This window comes from Moschus berezovskii, chromosome 14, assembly GCF_049115385.1.
Source record: "Moschus berezovskii isolate FMDL1 chromosome 14, NW_MosBer_1.0, whole genome shotgun sequence".
Taxonomy (NCBI): Eukaryota; Metazoa; Chordata; class Mammalia; order Artiodactyla; family Moschidae; genus Moschus; species Moschus berezovskii.
In genome coordinates this window covers 43,146,756-43,162,086 of record NC_142473.1, presented here as the reverse complement: position 1 = coordinate 43,162,086, position 15,331 = coordinate 43,146,756, and the positions used below count along the sequence as shown (strand labels likewise).

Below are 15,331 nucleotides of genomic sequence, written 5' to 3'. Positions count from 1 at the left end.
TAACATTTCTGGATTCTCATTCTATATTAATAACAATACTAATTTTTTTGTGTGAATCACTTTGAAGTTTATAAATTGTTATCTGAGTTACTTGTTTATTTCTCAAAACCCCAGGCCGTAGGCAGGGTAGGTATTACTATTTCCCAGTTTGTACATAAGCAATTTAGGCAGGAACCGTGAACTCCCAAGACCACTCAGCTTCACAGCCAGAACGTGGGAAAGCCAGACGGAAGCCTTGCACCTCAAGTCTGAATTATAAGCTGCAGTTCCCTAAACAGCAGTTTAAATTTGTTCAAAGTTCAGATTCAATAGGTCTGGGATGGGGTTTTGGAATTTGCATTTGAGAGCAAACATCTGATGCTTGTGTTTCAATGACCATATTCAGAAAAGCAATAATCTAGAAACTTCTTTTTACCTTCTCTCTTAGAAAAAAGAGAGGCTGATCTCACCTCTTACCAATCAAAGGAGTTTTATCTTTTTTTTCTCTCTCTCTTAGAGAAGTGGAGCCCCCAGCTCTTCTCTTCTGTGACCTACCCACACACACTGATAAAGTTAATTATCTGCCCTGGCTAAATGACTTTCCCTAGCAACACCCTAGCAACTAACATCAGCTCTGCCTTAGGCTACAAAACTGGAAAGAGATTTCTTGAAGTCCAGTGTATTTTACAACAAAACGAAACATCTGAACAGGAAATTAAACAGAAAGTAAACTGGATTCATTGCTAGGAGATGAGACATGGACATACGAGACAGTTCACAACAATCGACTGAACGCAATAGTCAAAATAAGAAACTTTCTTCTCAAGTTCTACTGAAGTCCAGAGGAGAGACTTCATCCCATGGAAAAGAGGAGAATTTCAATGGGCAGAAGAAGGGAAGACATCCTAGGTGACGGGAAAGCTATAAGCAAAGTTTGCCAATTCTGAAAGTGGGGAATACAGGGAATCCAGCTGGGGAGCACTGAGAGCTCAGTTTGGAATCTATGACCAGATCATGGAGGGCCTTGAAGTTCACTTGAGGAACTTGGGCTGCATCAGAGGGTACTGGGAGGCTGTTATTCACAGAACAAATACTTGTGGAGCCAGGCACCATGATGTACATGGAGGACACAGTGGTGAGCCCCAGAGACAGTCCCAGCCCTTATGGATACTGGAATCTAGTGATGGACACAGACAGTAAACAAACACCATATGTAAAAGTCAAACATAAGAGTGACCATATGATTACAACACAACACTTCCCTGGTGGCTGGTAAAGAATCTGCCTGCAATGTGGGAGACCTAAGTTCGATCCCTGGGTTGGGGAAGATCCCCTGGAGAAGGGAAGATAATTATAAATCTTGAGAATATTAAGAGAAAGATATCAAGTTCCAGAAAAGCTTATAAAGAGGGGCAGGACCTATTCAGCGAAATCTGAAAGGACTTCTCTGGGGAAGCAGTTTTGCACTGAGATCTGAAGGATGCGTAGAAATTGGTTGGGAGAGGATGGTGGGTGGAAGAGATGAAAGCACTGGATTCTAGGCAGAGAGAACCAGACAGACAAAAGTTCATAAAACTGAAAAGCCATGGTGGCCAGAGATCATGAGAGAAGGGGCACATGGCCTTGAGAGGCAGATCAAGCAGGACCTCAGAGGCCACATTAAAGATTCTTTGTTTTGAGAGCCCCAAAAAGCCAGTGGAAAAGGATTTTAACTGAAGGATTGCCATTCTAGTCTGCATTTTAAAAAGGATCACTCAGACTTCAGTTCAGAAAATGGACTGGAGGAGAGAAACAGTAGACATGGGCAGCCCAGTTAGGAGGCTGAGAAATGGTGACAACTCAGACCGATGTGGTGCCGGAGGAGATGGCAAAATATGGCCACATCTTAGAGGGAATTGGAAACCATGACTTGCTGATGGATTGAATCTGTGGAGAGAGCATGGTGGTCTGACCGGACAGTAGAGCCGGGTTAGGGAAGTTTAGCTGCGGTAGAGGAACTGCAGCTCCATGGGTTGCTTGGAGCCTGCTGTCATAGCCCCAATGCTGGGGTCACCACTGCGTAGAGGAAAGAACCCCATTCTGATGTTGCTGAGGCCTGTTTTGAAACCTGGTTCTTTTCTTCCTTATTAGCTTTGGTGCCCAGACAGTAAGGGGCTTTCCTGATAGCTCAGTTGGTAAGAATCCGCCTGCAATGCTGGAGACCCCGGTTCAATTCCTGGGTTGGGAAGATCCCCTGGAGAAGGGAACAACTACCCACTCCAACAGTCCACGGGGTCGCAAAGAGTTGGACACGACTAAGTGAATTTCACTTTCACCCAGACAGTAAATTCTATAGGTAAATAGGGGTTTCCTTGGTGGCTCAGCAGTAAAGAATCTACCTGCCAATGCAGGAGAGGCAGGTTCAACCCCTGGGTCAGGAAGATCCCCTGGAGCAGGCAATGGCAACCCACTCCAGTATGTTTGCCTGGGAAATCCCATGGACAGAGGAGCCTGGTAGCTACAGGCCACAGGGTTGCTAAAGAGTAAGACACCACCTAGCGAATAAACAACAACAATCTGAAAAATAGCAGAGGGGATGGGGCCTCCTACCTCACATGGTTTTCCTGTCAATGTTGAATGAGAAGTTAAACTATTCTGTCCCTCTCTGCTCCATTTCCACCCACTTCCATGTTAGATTTGAATATGCTGATTTAGATGAAAAGACTTTCAAGAACACATAATTGAGCTATGGGATATAAAATAAGCTGCATGAAGACAGAAGCCACATTTGATTTATTCTGGTAGTTTCCTGTCCTCTGAGATAAGATCGGGTACAACTTAGTTTGTAGTGTTTATATCACCATTATAATTGAAAAAGATTCCAGTAACTATGTATTTAAAATATCTGCCTCTCCCCTAGATTGTAAAACCCACAAAGGCAAGTAATTTATTTGTCATGTGTCCCAGTAGAGAGCACGTGAGCATATTGGACATGAATGAATGAATGAATTTTTGTTCCCTCTGGAATCCACCAGCACAGATTTGGCTCCAAATTTGAACTCAAGGACAGCTTGCTGGGTGCACGGGACTGTGCACCATGGAGTCTTCGTGAAACCTGAGCTGGTCCAACCACAATGGAGATATTTCACTCAGGACACAGAAGTGAATTTGAATGTCAACTCCGTAAAGTAAGGCTGCTAGCTGGAGCAGGTGCTGCTAAGGGTCAAGGAGAGTCAGGCTGAGAAAAGAGCATAATTGGCTTCTGCCGAGGGGCACTGCCAGGGGACCTCTGAGAGAAGGTGCCCTCTTAATCATGGCAGGGAGAGTCCAGCAGTGGACTGGGGGCAGGTGAGGAGGAATGTAGGCCTCTGATGCAGATGGCTCCTCTGGGTTGTTTGTTAGTGATGTCAAAGGGAAAAACTTGACCTGGAAAACAAAGAAGATTGCTTTTTAAATGCAGGCTCTTGAGATGTGTTGACAGCCCAGGGGAAGGAGAGGGTGCTTAACCAAAGCTTCTGAGAGTGTTTAGGGTGCTTGAGCACCCTGAGGGCAGGCAGAGGCATTACCAGCATCCCCAGGACATACCTGATCTCCCTTAGTATGATACCCAGGGCCAGGCCCACCTGTTGAGGCTGGGGGTGGAGGTCAGGCCCAGTATTTTGTATGCCTCATTTCTTTTAACTCTCAGTTAAGTTCAGTTCAGTTGCTCAGTCGTATTCGACTCTGCGACCCCATGGACTGCAGCACGCCAGGCTTCCCTGTCCATCACCAACTCCCAGAGCTTGCTCAAACTCATGTCCATTGAGTCGGTGATGCCATCCAACCATCTCATCCTCTGTTGTCCCTTTCTCCTCCTGCCTTGGGACTGGATGCCATGATCTTAGTTTCCTGAATGATGAGAATGTTAAATGTCGTTTAACTCTAGCACCCTCTAGAGAAAGGCTGTACCAGCCCACAGGCGTACACGCACCCTTTCTGAGCAGGAATCTGAAGCTTGGAGAGGTTAAATAATTTGCTCAAGTCTCACAGTGGGTGAGTGGCAGGACTAATTTTTTGTTTGTTTGCTTTTTTAAGTGAAAGATGATTGCTTTACAATATTGTATTGGTTTCTGCCATACATCAACATGAATCAGCCAGAGGTATATGTTTGTCCCCTCCCTCTTGAACATCCTTCCCACCTTGCACCCCATTCCACTCCTCTAGGCTGTCACAGCACCAGGTTGAACTCCCTGTGTAATACAGCAGACTCCCACTGGCTATCTGTTTTGCATATGGTAATGTGCATGTTTCAGTGTTACTCTCTCGGTTCATCCCACTCTCTCCTTCCCCCATTGTGTCCACAAGTCTGTTCTCTATGTCTGCGCTTCCAATGCTGTCCTGAAAATAGGTTCATCAGTACCATTTTCCTAGATTCTTTATATATATTTGTTAATATATGATATTTGTTTTCTCCATCTGACTTACTTCACTCTGCATAATAGGCTTTAGGACTAATGTTTGATTCAGGTCTGTCCCCAAGGAAACACTGGGAGAGATTCTTGCACCTGGCTTTCTCTGTCTGGCTTTGGGGTTGGTGCCTGAGGCTCTGGCCAGTGAGCACTCAGGCTCAACGCCTCTCCAAACATCTGTCACTGGGTACTGGGAACCTGAACTAAAGTCTAAGCCAAGAAAACACAAGCTTTTCTTTGAAACTTTCAAAATCTCTTTCCAGGGCTCTATGAGGACTCCCCTGGGCTCTAGGCACTGTTGTCTTCGTGGGCTTCTTCCTACATAAAACAACAGTAAACATTATGTTTTATGACTGTGTAAATCGAAATACAAATAAATTAGTACTATATAGTAAAATATTCTATTAGACCTAAATTTTTTTTTCTTTTGATTTAAAAGAGAACATTTTCAGGAATCGCCAAAAGTATTACAAGCCGTAGCACTGTGCCTAGGGTGGCCAATGGATCAATCATTCTTGCTCCTTTCCATCCATCAGTCTGACATGTTCCAACACACTATGAGAAGGGCAATAGAGTCAGATAGCCATGGCATCTGACCCTGACTTAACTGGTCAAAAGCCTCAGTTTGCTCCTCTGTAAAATGAATGAAAGTAATGTCAATTTATTCTGTGCAGTGAGAGTGAAGAAGGTGAACAGATATAAGTAAACCTCCCAGAATATGGCCAGGCACAGAGGTGAATGATAGTTGCTAGTTGGGTCCGACACTTTGCAACCCCAAGGACTGTAGCCTGTCAGGCTCCACTGTCAATGGAATTCTCCCCGCAAGAATACAGGAGTGGACTGCCATTTCCTTTCACAGGAGATCTTCCTGATCCAGGGGTGGAACACAGCTCTCCTGCGTTGCAGGCAGATTCTTTGCCATCTGAGCCACCAGGGAAGCCTACTATTAAGAGACATTTCTAAGGATAAAGACAGATCAACTTAAAAAGTATCAGCAGATACATGCTTGACTTTATCTTATAAGCTATAGACAGTACATCAGAATATGGCACAGAGTAGGTGTGCAACAAAAGTTAGTTCTCAGTCTATCCCTCCTTGGAGCACCCGCCTCCACAGGGTCTGAGGGTTGGGGTGGCAGCCTCGTGGTGGGACAGAGCCCACAGTGTCCATGGACCCTATGATTTCCTCGCCAGACCCTGGGAATTCAGCGTCGCAAAATAAACACCACCGCGCCGCTAATCGCCAGCTCAGAAACAAAACAGCGCTGCGCTGGGGATCTGGGCAAAATCAGCCCTCCCTCCTCCTCCTTCGCCGCCGCCCTCCCTTCCTCGCGCTGCTCGGCTTGCTCGGCTCTGCTCAGCGCAGCGCAGCTCGGCAGCCGCCAAGCCCAGGCTGCACGGTCTCCCGGTCGCCAGCACCGGCTCGGAGCTCCGCTCCCCGCCTGGGCTCTGCCAGGTCTCGTTTCCGCGGGGACCCCTTCGGGCAGGAGTCGTGTGGCGAGAGCCAGCGGCCAGGGCACAAAGTTGGGGGCCCGCGAGGATGAGGCTGTCCCCGGTGCTCCTGAGGCTGAGCCGGGGTCCAGCGCTGCTGGCCCTGGCGCTGCCCCTGGCGGTGGCGCTGGCCTTCTCCGACGAGACCCTGGACAAAGTGCCCAAGTCGGAGGGCTACTGCAGCCGCATCCTGCGCGTCCAGGGCACGCGGCGCGAGGGCTACACCGAGTTCAGCCTCCGCGTGGAGGGCGACCCTGACTTCTATAAGCCGGGAAGCAGCTACCGCGGTAAGTGGCCCTCCGTGGTGTTGGGGGCGCGGGACCTGGCCCCCGGAGGGCGCCGACCGCGCGGTGCCGGAGGAGGGCGCAAGGTTCCCAGGCGCACGCTGCCAGCGCAGCCCGCCGAGGGCCCTTCTGTCCTGGATGCCCTATCCTTTTAGCTCCGAGCCAGTGTCCGGCGCCGTCGCGGGGCCGCAGCCAGGAGATGCAGCCCACAAGTCCGAAGCGCGGTTCCCGGGTGTGAGCCGGAGCTGAGCGACGCGTCACTCTGGCCTGGCTTCTACCCCGGCCGGTTCCAGGAGAGCGCTGGAGACTCGCTTTTCTCCAGATCTGTCTCTGGGGTCGAGGGGACCCTGGCTTCTTTTAGTCGGGTCCTAGGCAGGGTGGTGACTCCGGCTTTCCCCACTCCCATCCCTGAAGGAGAGGAAGGCAGCTTTTCACAGACCGGCCCCCAGTGGGACAGTCATTCCAGCTTCCCCGGACGGATCCCTACAAGAGAAGGGACTTGAGCTTCTCCCCTAACTGGTCCTAGGGCGGGGGCAGGAGAGGAGAAGAGCCTGAAGCTTTTCGGAAGGTTGCCTGGAAAGAACTCCAAATTATTCTCTGACGGTCGCAGGCGAGGGAGAAGACCCTGGATTTCTAGGACAGGCTCCCAGTGGACTGAGAGCTCTAGGCAGTTTCGAACAGGGGAGGGGAATCCAGTCAAGACCGAAAGGGAAGCCCAGATTCCTGAGGCCTGCTCCCTGGAGGCCGGAGCTGCTCCCGCAACCCCGAGTCTCAGTACCCCCGGAAAAGCGGTCTCTAAGCTTCTCAGCTGACAGCCGGCTTTCGAGAGCGCAGAGAGGGGATGTCCAAAGCAAGTGAGCGCCTCCCGGGCCTGTCAGGCAGCTCGACCAGCGCAGACCTGAAGACCCCTGACGCCATGTCCAGAGCCCAGAACCCCTCTCAAGCCGGGTCAGGTCTCCAGTCAGGAGCCAGGACACCAGGCAGGGAAGGAAGCCTGCCTAGCCTCACCGGGGGCCCCGCGGGCGAGGAGTGACAGGGCACGTGTCCCTTCACGCCGGGCCCTTCATAAGTCAATTCTGGGGCTAAGCAAGGAAGAGAGGGGCTTTGGGGCAGTCGTGGGGCAAACGGGCCCACAGCCACCGCCCTTCCATCCCCACTTTCCCCGTTCCTAAGCGACTCGAGAGGAAGCTATGGGGGCAACACTGGAGAAAGTTCGGGGTAGTGCCAGCGGGAGCCCGGGTCACACAGGCGACCAGAACCAGGGACCACCCTTCCCAGAATGCTTCTCCCATTTTCCTGGGTTTGTGTTCCCGATTCTCTCCGCCTGGAGCTACCCAGAGCGTAGTCCGCTTGTGGACGCGCTCCGTGCCTGGCGGGCAGCCCTTGCAAGCCCGCGCGGCTGGGCGGGGTGGGGGGTACCCTGCGCGGCAGGGCCGGGTGGGTGGAGAACACCGGGCCCGGCCCCCAGGGAGCTGGCAGCGGGTTGGCCCGGCTGCCCAGCAAGCCGAACCTACATGCGGTCGCAGCCTCTTTCCCCCAGCTGGGAAACAGCCAGTCCTCTCCGTGGACTGGAGGGAAGTGGGCGTAACCCCACTGGCCTCTTCAGCCCTCCCCCAAATCGAGGACCTGAGTTCCCTGAGAAAACTGCCCCAGCTCCACGTGGCAGCGAAAGACGTGGCTCCGCAGGCAGTCCCGGGCTTAGTAGCTGTGTGACCTTGTTCAAGTCCTTTAATTTCTCGGATCCTATTTCCCAGTTATTGAAAACAGATGTTTGTCCAGCTACCCTGGGCAGTCTTAGGGGGTAAATGAGTGCATGAAGATGGGCGTGCCTGAGCTACAGTGGGTTCCCAGTATATATTAGTTTGAGTCGTCTATGAGGCCCAAATGGTTTAATAATGGAGGGATGTGCACAGTCAGTTTCATTTTGTTTCTGCCACGTGTGTGTGTGTGTGTTTAAAAGTAGGTTTCTCAGCACTCCTTCAAGCCAGTCTACCAGTGGATGCCAATTACCTGGTGCTCATGAAATAATTGAATGAATGAATGCATGAGTGATTTCTCCATATTAGGAGGCTTGCTTAAGACTATTACTAGTTTAGGACCAGGAGCCTCCAGTGTTCTTGCCTGGAGAATCCCAGGGATGGGGGAGCCTGGTGGGCTTCCGTCTATGGGGTCACACAGAGTCGGACACGACTGAAGTGACTTAGCAGCAGCAGCAGCAGCAGTCTGAAGCCCAAGAGTCCTACTGGGTATCTCTTCCCGCATGAATCCTCCCAGTTTGGCTGAGCACTGGCAGTGAGGGATCCCAGCAATGAGACAGAGATACATTTGGGATTCGCATGAACAGTGGGGTTCCATGATGGTCTAAGAATCCATGGACAGCAGGTGAAAACTGGGACTAGACTTTCACCTTATAGGTTATGCCAGCCTACAGTGTTAGCCTTCAACTGTGATGCCGGACTCAGGCTGTTGGTGGGCAATCATCTTACCTCTTTTCTGGTGGCTAAGAGATCTTGCAAGAAAGATCTTGCAGGAACCAGGCTAATACCTTCTGAGTCAATACTTTGGATTAGCAAACCTGATTCCGCCACTCAAAGTTAGGAAGAAAAGGGCACTGGCCTGGTTTGTGACATTTTCTGTTGGCTTATACTTTCTTAGAACAGTTACGTTAGAAGTAAATCTAATACATTCTGCTCCGGGTATTGACTTAGGGCTGTGGAAATTAACATTCCCCTGGTGTTCTGTTTGCTTTTTTATTTTTTACTGAATTAGGGCCCCTCACAATCTTTGGAATCAATGGCCTGTTTTCCTGCCTCAAACCTTTGTCCTCAGGATTCCAGTTCGTCCCCACAGAGCTTCCACTCTCCATGCCCCCACTCCCACCCTCCCATCTCGGCATATCCTTTAGATATTCTAGACTGGAGTAAAATGGTCACTATTTAAAAAAATTGAAATATGGGGTTTATTCTCAATAGTCAGGATCCAATTGAGATGATGATTCAGCCTTTTCCCAAGTTGTTAGTACTTTATTGACTGCCTTCTCTCTCGCACCACATCTACCTTCCCTCCCTCTTTCCCTCAATACCACTCCCTCTGCAATAATTGTGCTTTAGAAAGCTCTGAAAGGCTTGCTCTGTTTCTGACCATGGCCTCCTTTGAAAAAGAGATTACAGTGATTAAAAATAACAAGTTGAGGATCCTCAAGGGGCCTCCCTTATAGGAGGACAATTTGCAGGACCAGTCATTCCCAGATCACAATTTCAAGCCAAATAGAAGAAAATCAGCTGAAATGCTCAAGAATTGATTGAAAATAAGAGACTCTTTTGTCTGTCCAAAGGTCTGTTTATTAGGAAAATAAAGCCAGACCCTGGCTAATGAGAGTGGCTTTTCCTAGATGCTCTTTAAAGGGGAATTTCAAGGAACTTGATGGGGAAAGAATGTCCAGGCGAGATTTCAAAAGCTTGTCCAACTTCAAGCATAATTAAGGGATTTATTCTAAACAGGGAGGTTTGGAGACCTCCAAAGTTGCTTTGCCTTCTCTTTTTTTTTCTCACTCTAGGGCACACAGTGCCATAAGAATGTGTGTCCCAGAGTGTCCCATCTCCACCTGGTAGAAAGAACACAGGCTTTGATGTTGGCTGGGTCTGTTTCCACTCTGGCTCAGTCACACATTCACTGTGCGACCATAGGCAGGCTACTTTACCTTTCTGAGCCACAGTTTCTCCACCTGTAAAATGAGAGAGCCTCACCCACCATCCTAGTGTAGCTGTGAGAATTAGAAATAATCCATGTCAAAAGAAACTGTCATACAGTAGGATATATTATATAAATATATATATATATATATATATATATACACACACATACACACCATGCACACACATACATACATGCATATATATAATGTTATGAGATCATTATTTATTTTGGAAATAGAAAAATACTTGGCAGCTAACACTGGATGAGACATTGTGTTAAGTGCTTCCTACTCATCTCACATATTCCTTGCAGTACTTTGGGGCAATTTACTATTTTTATTTTACAGATGAGGACACTAAGCCTCAATAATCAGTGGAGTAAGGGTACAAACTAAGGGATGTCTAACTGCTAAATCTGTACCCTTAACTAGTTTTCTATGACTCAGTAAAATGAATCAGTGGAATGAATTCACCCAGCCACCCTCAGTCTGCTGAGTGGTGTGTCTTTGTTGAAGGAAAACAGTAACAACAAATCAAGATAATAACTGACATATCTTGGGACACTAAGTCTGAAGTGATGGGTCCTTATTTACATTTGCTTTTTTTCTTCTTGTAGATTTCAGTATTGCATTTGCCCATAAACCAAAGGATTAATTTAGAAACAAGAAGAACCTTTCCAGACTTTGGCCAATTCCTTTTGTTTGTGGGGAAACAGAAACAAATTGGAAAGAGAAAAACCTTAATTCGACTCTTGTTTTATTTTTACATGCAGATATTATATTACCATGTCGGTAAAATTATATGTTTGAAAAGTATATACATAGAATATGAAAAACTTAAGCTGGATGAGGTCTTTTAAATAAACTTTTTATGTAGTGGTTTTTTAGAATAAAGCACTGCTGATGATATTGTAATTATTTATAAGTGACCCTCTTCTTTCCTTTTTTCTTTTTATTATATAACTTTAATTTTTAACTTTTGCTCTCTTTTTATAAGAATTTAGTTCAAATCGATAATAAAAATTTAAAAGATGTATACATATATAAATGCTTAATGGTTGTAGAGCTTGTTCCTTTGAGTTTGATGAAACACAAAAGTCAGAGCATACAAAAACTGAAAGTATATAAATTGAAAATTTTCAAGGTTTAAAACTTGAGTACTTACCTACACAAGTTAAGTTGTCCCTCTCCAGCTAGCTGACTGAACTAGAACAAGAGATTATAATTGTTGATATGTTTACAAACATGCTGTTTGCTTATTATACATAGAATGACAGGTGCAGATCAATACCAATTTCTATAGAGGAAAAAACTTTAGCCATCTTGTATTAAGCAGGATACAGGCTAAGTTCATTACAAAAAGACCAGAAAATACAATATTTTAAATGAGAGGTGATGCTGGGAAAGATTGAGGGCAGGAGGAGAAGGGGATGACAGAGGATGAGATGGTTGGATGGCATCACCAACTCGATGGACATGGGTTTGGGTGGACTCTGGGAGTTGCTGATGGACTGGGAGGCCTGGCGTGCTGCAGTTCATGGGGTCACAAAGAGTTGGACACGACTGAGTGACTGAACTCAACTGAACTGAAATGGGAAGTCCAAGATGACGGGCAGTTTGCTCCATTTGTCCACCCAGGTTCCTTCTGTCTTGTTGCTCTGCTCTTCTAGCACTCTGCAGTCCAGAAGAATGTGGTCCACTGGAGAAGGGCATGGCAAACCACTTCAGTATTCTTGCCTTGAGAACTCCATGAACAGTATGAAAAGGCAAAATGATAGGATTCTGAAAGAGGAACTCCCCAGGTCGGTAGGTGCCCAATATGCTACTGGAGATCAGTGGAGAAATAACTCCAGAAAGAATGAAGGGATGGAGCCAAAGCGAAACAATACCCAGTTGTGGATGTGACTGGTGATAGAAGTAAGGTCCGATGCTGTAAAGAGCAATATTGCATAGGAACCTGGAATCTTAGGTCCATGAATCAAGGCAAATTGGAAGTGGTCAAACAGGAGATGGCAAGAGTGAACATAGACATTCTAGGAATCAGTGAACTAAAATGGACTGGAATGGGTGAATTTAACTCAGATGACCATTATATTTACTACTGTGGGCAGGAATCCCTTAGAAGAAATGGAGTAGCCATCATGGTCAACAAAAGAGTCCGAAATGCAGTACTAGGATGCAATCTTAAAAATGACAGATTGATTTCTGTTCGTTTCCAAGGCAAACCATTCAATATTACAGTAATCCAGGCCTATGCCCCAACCGGTAACACTGAAGAAGCCGAAGTTGAACGGGTCTATGAAGACCTCCAAGACCTTATAGAACCAACACCCAAAAAAGATGTCATTTTCATTATAAGGGACTGGAATGCAAGGGTAGGAAGTCAAGAAACACCTGGAGTAACAGGCAAATTTGGCCTTGGAGTATGGGATGAAGCAGGGCAAAGGCTAATAGAGTTTTGCCAAGAGAACGCACTGCTCATAGCAAACACCCTCTTCCAACAATACAAGAGAAGACTCTACACATGGACATCACCAGATGGTCAACACCAAAATCAGATTGATTATATTCTTTGCAGCCAAAGATGGAGAAGCTCTATACAGTCAGCAAAAACAAGACCAGGAGCTGACTGTTGCTCAGATCATGAACTCCTTATTGCCAAAGTCAGATTTAAATTGAAGAAAGTAGGGAAAACCACTAGACCGTTCAGTTCAGTTCAGTTCAGTTCAGTCGCTCAGTCGTGTCCAACTCTTTGCAACCCCATGAATCACAGCACGCCAGGCCTCCCTGTCCATCACCAACTCCTGAAGTTCACTCAAACTCATGTCCATCAAGCTGGTGATGCCATCCAGCCATCTCATTCTCTATCGTCCCCATCTCCTCCCGCCCCCAATCCCTCCCAGCATCAGAGTCTTTTCCAGTGAGTTAACTTGTTGCATGAGGTGGCCAAAGTATTGGAGTTTCAACTTTAGCATCAGTCCTTCCAATGAACACCAGGATTGATCTCCTTTAGAATGGACTGGTTGGATCTCCTTGCAGTCCAAGGGACTCTCAAGAGTCTTCTCCAGCACCACAGTTCAAAAGCATCAATTCTTCGGCCATCAGCTTTCTTCAAAGTCCAACTCTCACATCCATACATGACCACGGGAAAAACCATAGCCTTGACTAGACGGACCTTGGTTGGCAAAGTAATGTCTCTGCTTTTAATATGCTATCTAGGTTGGTCATAACTTTCCTTCCAAGAAGTAAGCGTCTTTTAATTTCATGGCTGCAATCAGCATCCACAGTGATTTTGGAGCCCCCAAAAATAAAGTCTGACACTGCTTCCACTGTTTCCCCATCTATTTCCCATGAAGTGATGGGACCAGATGCCATGATCTTTGTTTTCTGAATGTTGAGCTTCAAGCCAACCTTTTCACTTTCCTCTTTCACTTTCATCAAGAGGCTTTTGAGTTCCTCTTCACTTTCTGCCATAAGGGTGGTGTTATCTGCATATCTGAGGTTATTGATATTTCTCCCGGCAATCTTGATTCCAGCTTGTGCTTCTTCCAGCCCAGCATTCCTCATGATGTACTCTGCATATAAGTTAAATAATCAGGGTGACAATATACAACCTTGACACACTCTTTTTCCTATTTGGAACCAGTCTGTTGTTCCATGTCCAGTTCTGACTATTGCTTCCTAACCTGCATACAGGTTTCTCAAGAGGCAGGTCAGGTGGTCTGGTATTCCCATCTCTTTCAGAATTTTCCACAATTTATTGTGATCCACACATCTAAATCAAATCACTTATGATTATACAGTGGAAGTGAGAAATAGATTTAAGGGACTAGATCTGATAGAGTGCCTGATGAACTATGGACGGAGGTTCATGACATTGTACAGGAGACAAGGCATTGAGACCATCCCCATGGAAAAGAAATGCAAGAAAGCAAAATGGCTGTCTGAGGAGGCCTTACAAATAGCTGTGAAAAGAAGAGAAGCAAAAAGCAAAGGAGAAAAGGAAAGATATACCCATTTAATGCAGAGTTCCAAAGAATAGCAGGGAGTGATAAGAAAGCCTTCCTCAGCGTTCAATGCAAAGAAATAGAGGAAAACAACAGAATGGGAAAGACGAGAGATCTCTTCAAGAAAATTAGAGATACCAATGGAACATTTCATGCAAAGATGGTTTCAATAAAGGATAGAAATGGTAAGGACCTAACAGAAGCAGAAGATATTAAGAAGAGGTGGCAAGAATACACAGAAGAACTGTACAAAAAAGATCTTCATGACCAAGATAATCACGATGGCGTGATCACTCACCTAGAGCCAGACATCCTGGAATGTGAAGTCAAGTGGGCCTGAGAAAGCATCACTATGAACAAAGCCAGTAGAGGAGATGGAATTCCAGTTGAGCAATTTCAAATCCTGAAAGATGATGCTGTGAAAGTGCTTCACTCAATATGCCAGCAAATTTGGAAAACTCAGCAGTGGCCACAGGACTGGAAAAGGTCAGTTTTCATTCCAATCCCAAAGAAAGGCAATGCCAAAGAATGCTCAAACTACCGCACAGTTGCACTCATCTACATGCTAGTAAAGTCATGCTCAAAATTCTCCAAGCCAGGCTTCAGCAATACGTGAACGTGAACTTCCAGATGTTCAAGCAGGTTTTAGAAAAGGCAGAGGAATCAGAGATCAAATTGCCAACATCCACTGGATCATGGAAAAAGCAAGAGAGTTCCAGAAAAACATCTATTTCTGCTTTATTTCTTAATGGATAATTTCCCTCAAATCAGACCCCATTGATCTGGTATTGTTTTATTAATTTAAAAATAAGTGCTCTTAATTTGCTATGGAATTTACTAAATTTTCTCATGTAAAGTTTTTTAATTGATATAGTTGATTTACAATGTTGTTAGTTTCCGGTGTACAACACAGGGAATCTATATATACATATATTCTACATATACATACATACATGTGTTTTTTTCAAGAGAAGAGTCCTATCTTACTTGAGGGTTAGATTCAAGAGTCATTATGGAAAGCAAAAACCACATAAGTGAAAATTACTCCTTAAAAATCCTTTGCAATTGTACATAGATCATCACATGGATACTAGATTCGAACTAATTTATGTGCCCCTGCAGATAGTTTTGTTAGTGGGGAATAGAAACATACTGATATTTCTCAGGAAGTCCAGCATCTACTTTTCCCTCCAACATTGAAAGAGACCAATGTTTCCTTGGTTGAATACTGTATAAAACTATCGGTTTGCTTGTCCTTAGACACTGTCGTGACAAGTACAAAATACTCACCACCTGATGAACTGAGAAAACCAAGCGTCCCAGCTCATGCTCACTCAGGCACATGAATACATGTATGTGCCTGAGTGAGCAGGAGCTGGGAAGTGGCAAGTGGCCCAAATGATCTCAAGTATTATCTCCTCTCTGTCTTTAATCTGATGGTGTGCAGTTG

At 46.1% G+C, this 15,331-nt stretch overlaps 1 protein-coding gene across 1 annotated transcript in view; it reads left to right on the top strand.

Annotated features, from left to right (window-relative positions):
• Window positions 1-5,721: 5,721 nt before the first annotated feature.
• SPON1 (spondin 1) overlaps window positions 5,722-15,331 on the top strand; it is a 349,778-nt gene continuing 340,168 nt past the window's right edge. Inside the window, exon 1 of the mRNA XM_055423333.2 lies at window positions 5,722-6,183. Coding sequence (XP_055279308.1) covers window positions 5,946-6,183 — 238 coding nt within the window. The 5' untranslated portion in view covers window positions 5,722-5,945. The remainder of the gene's footprint in view (window positions 6,184-15,331) is intronic.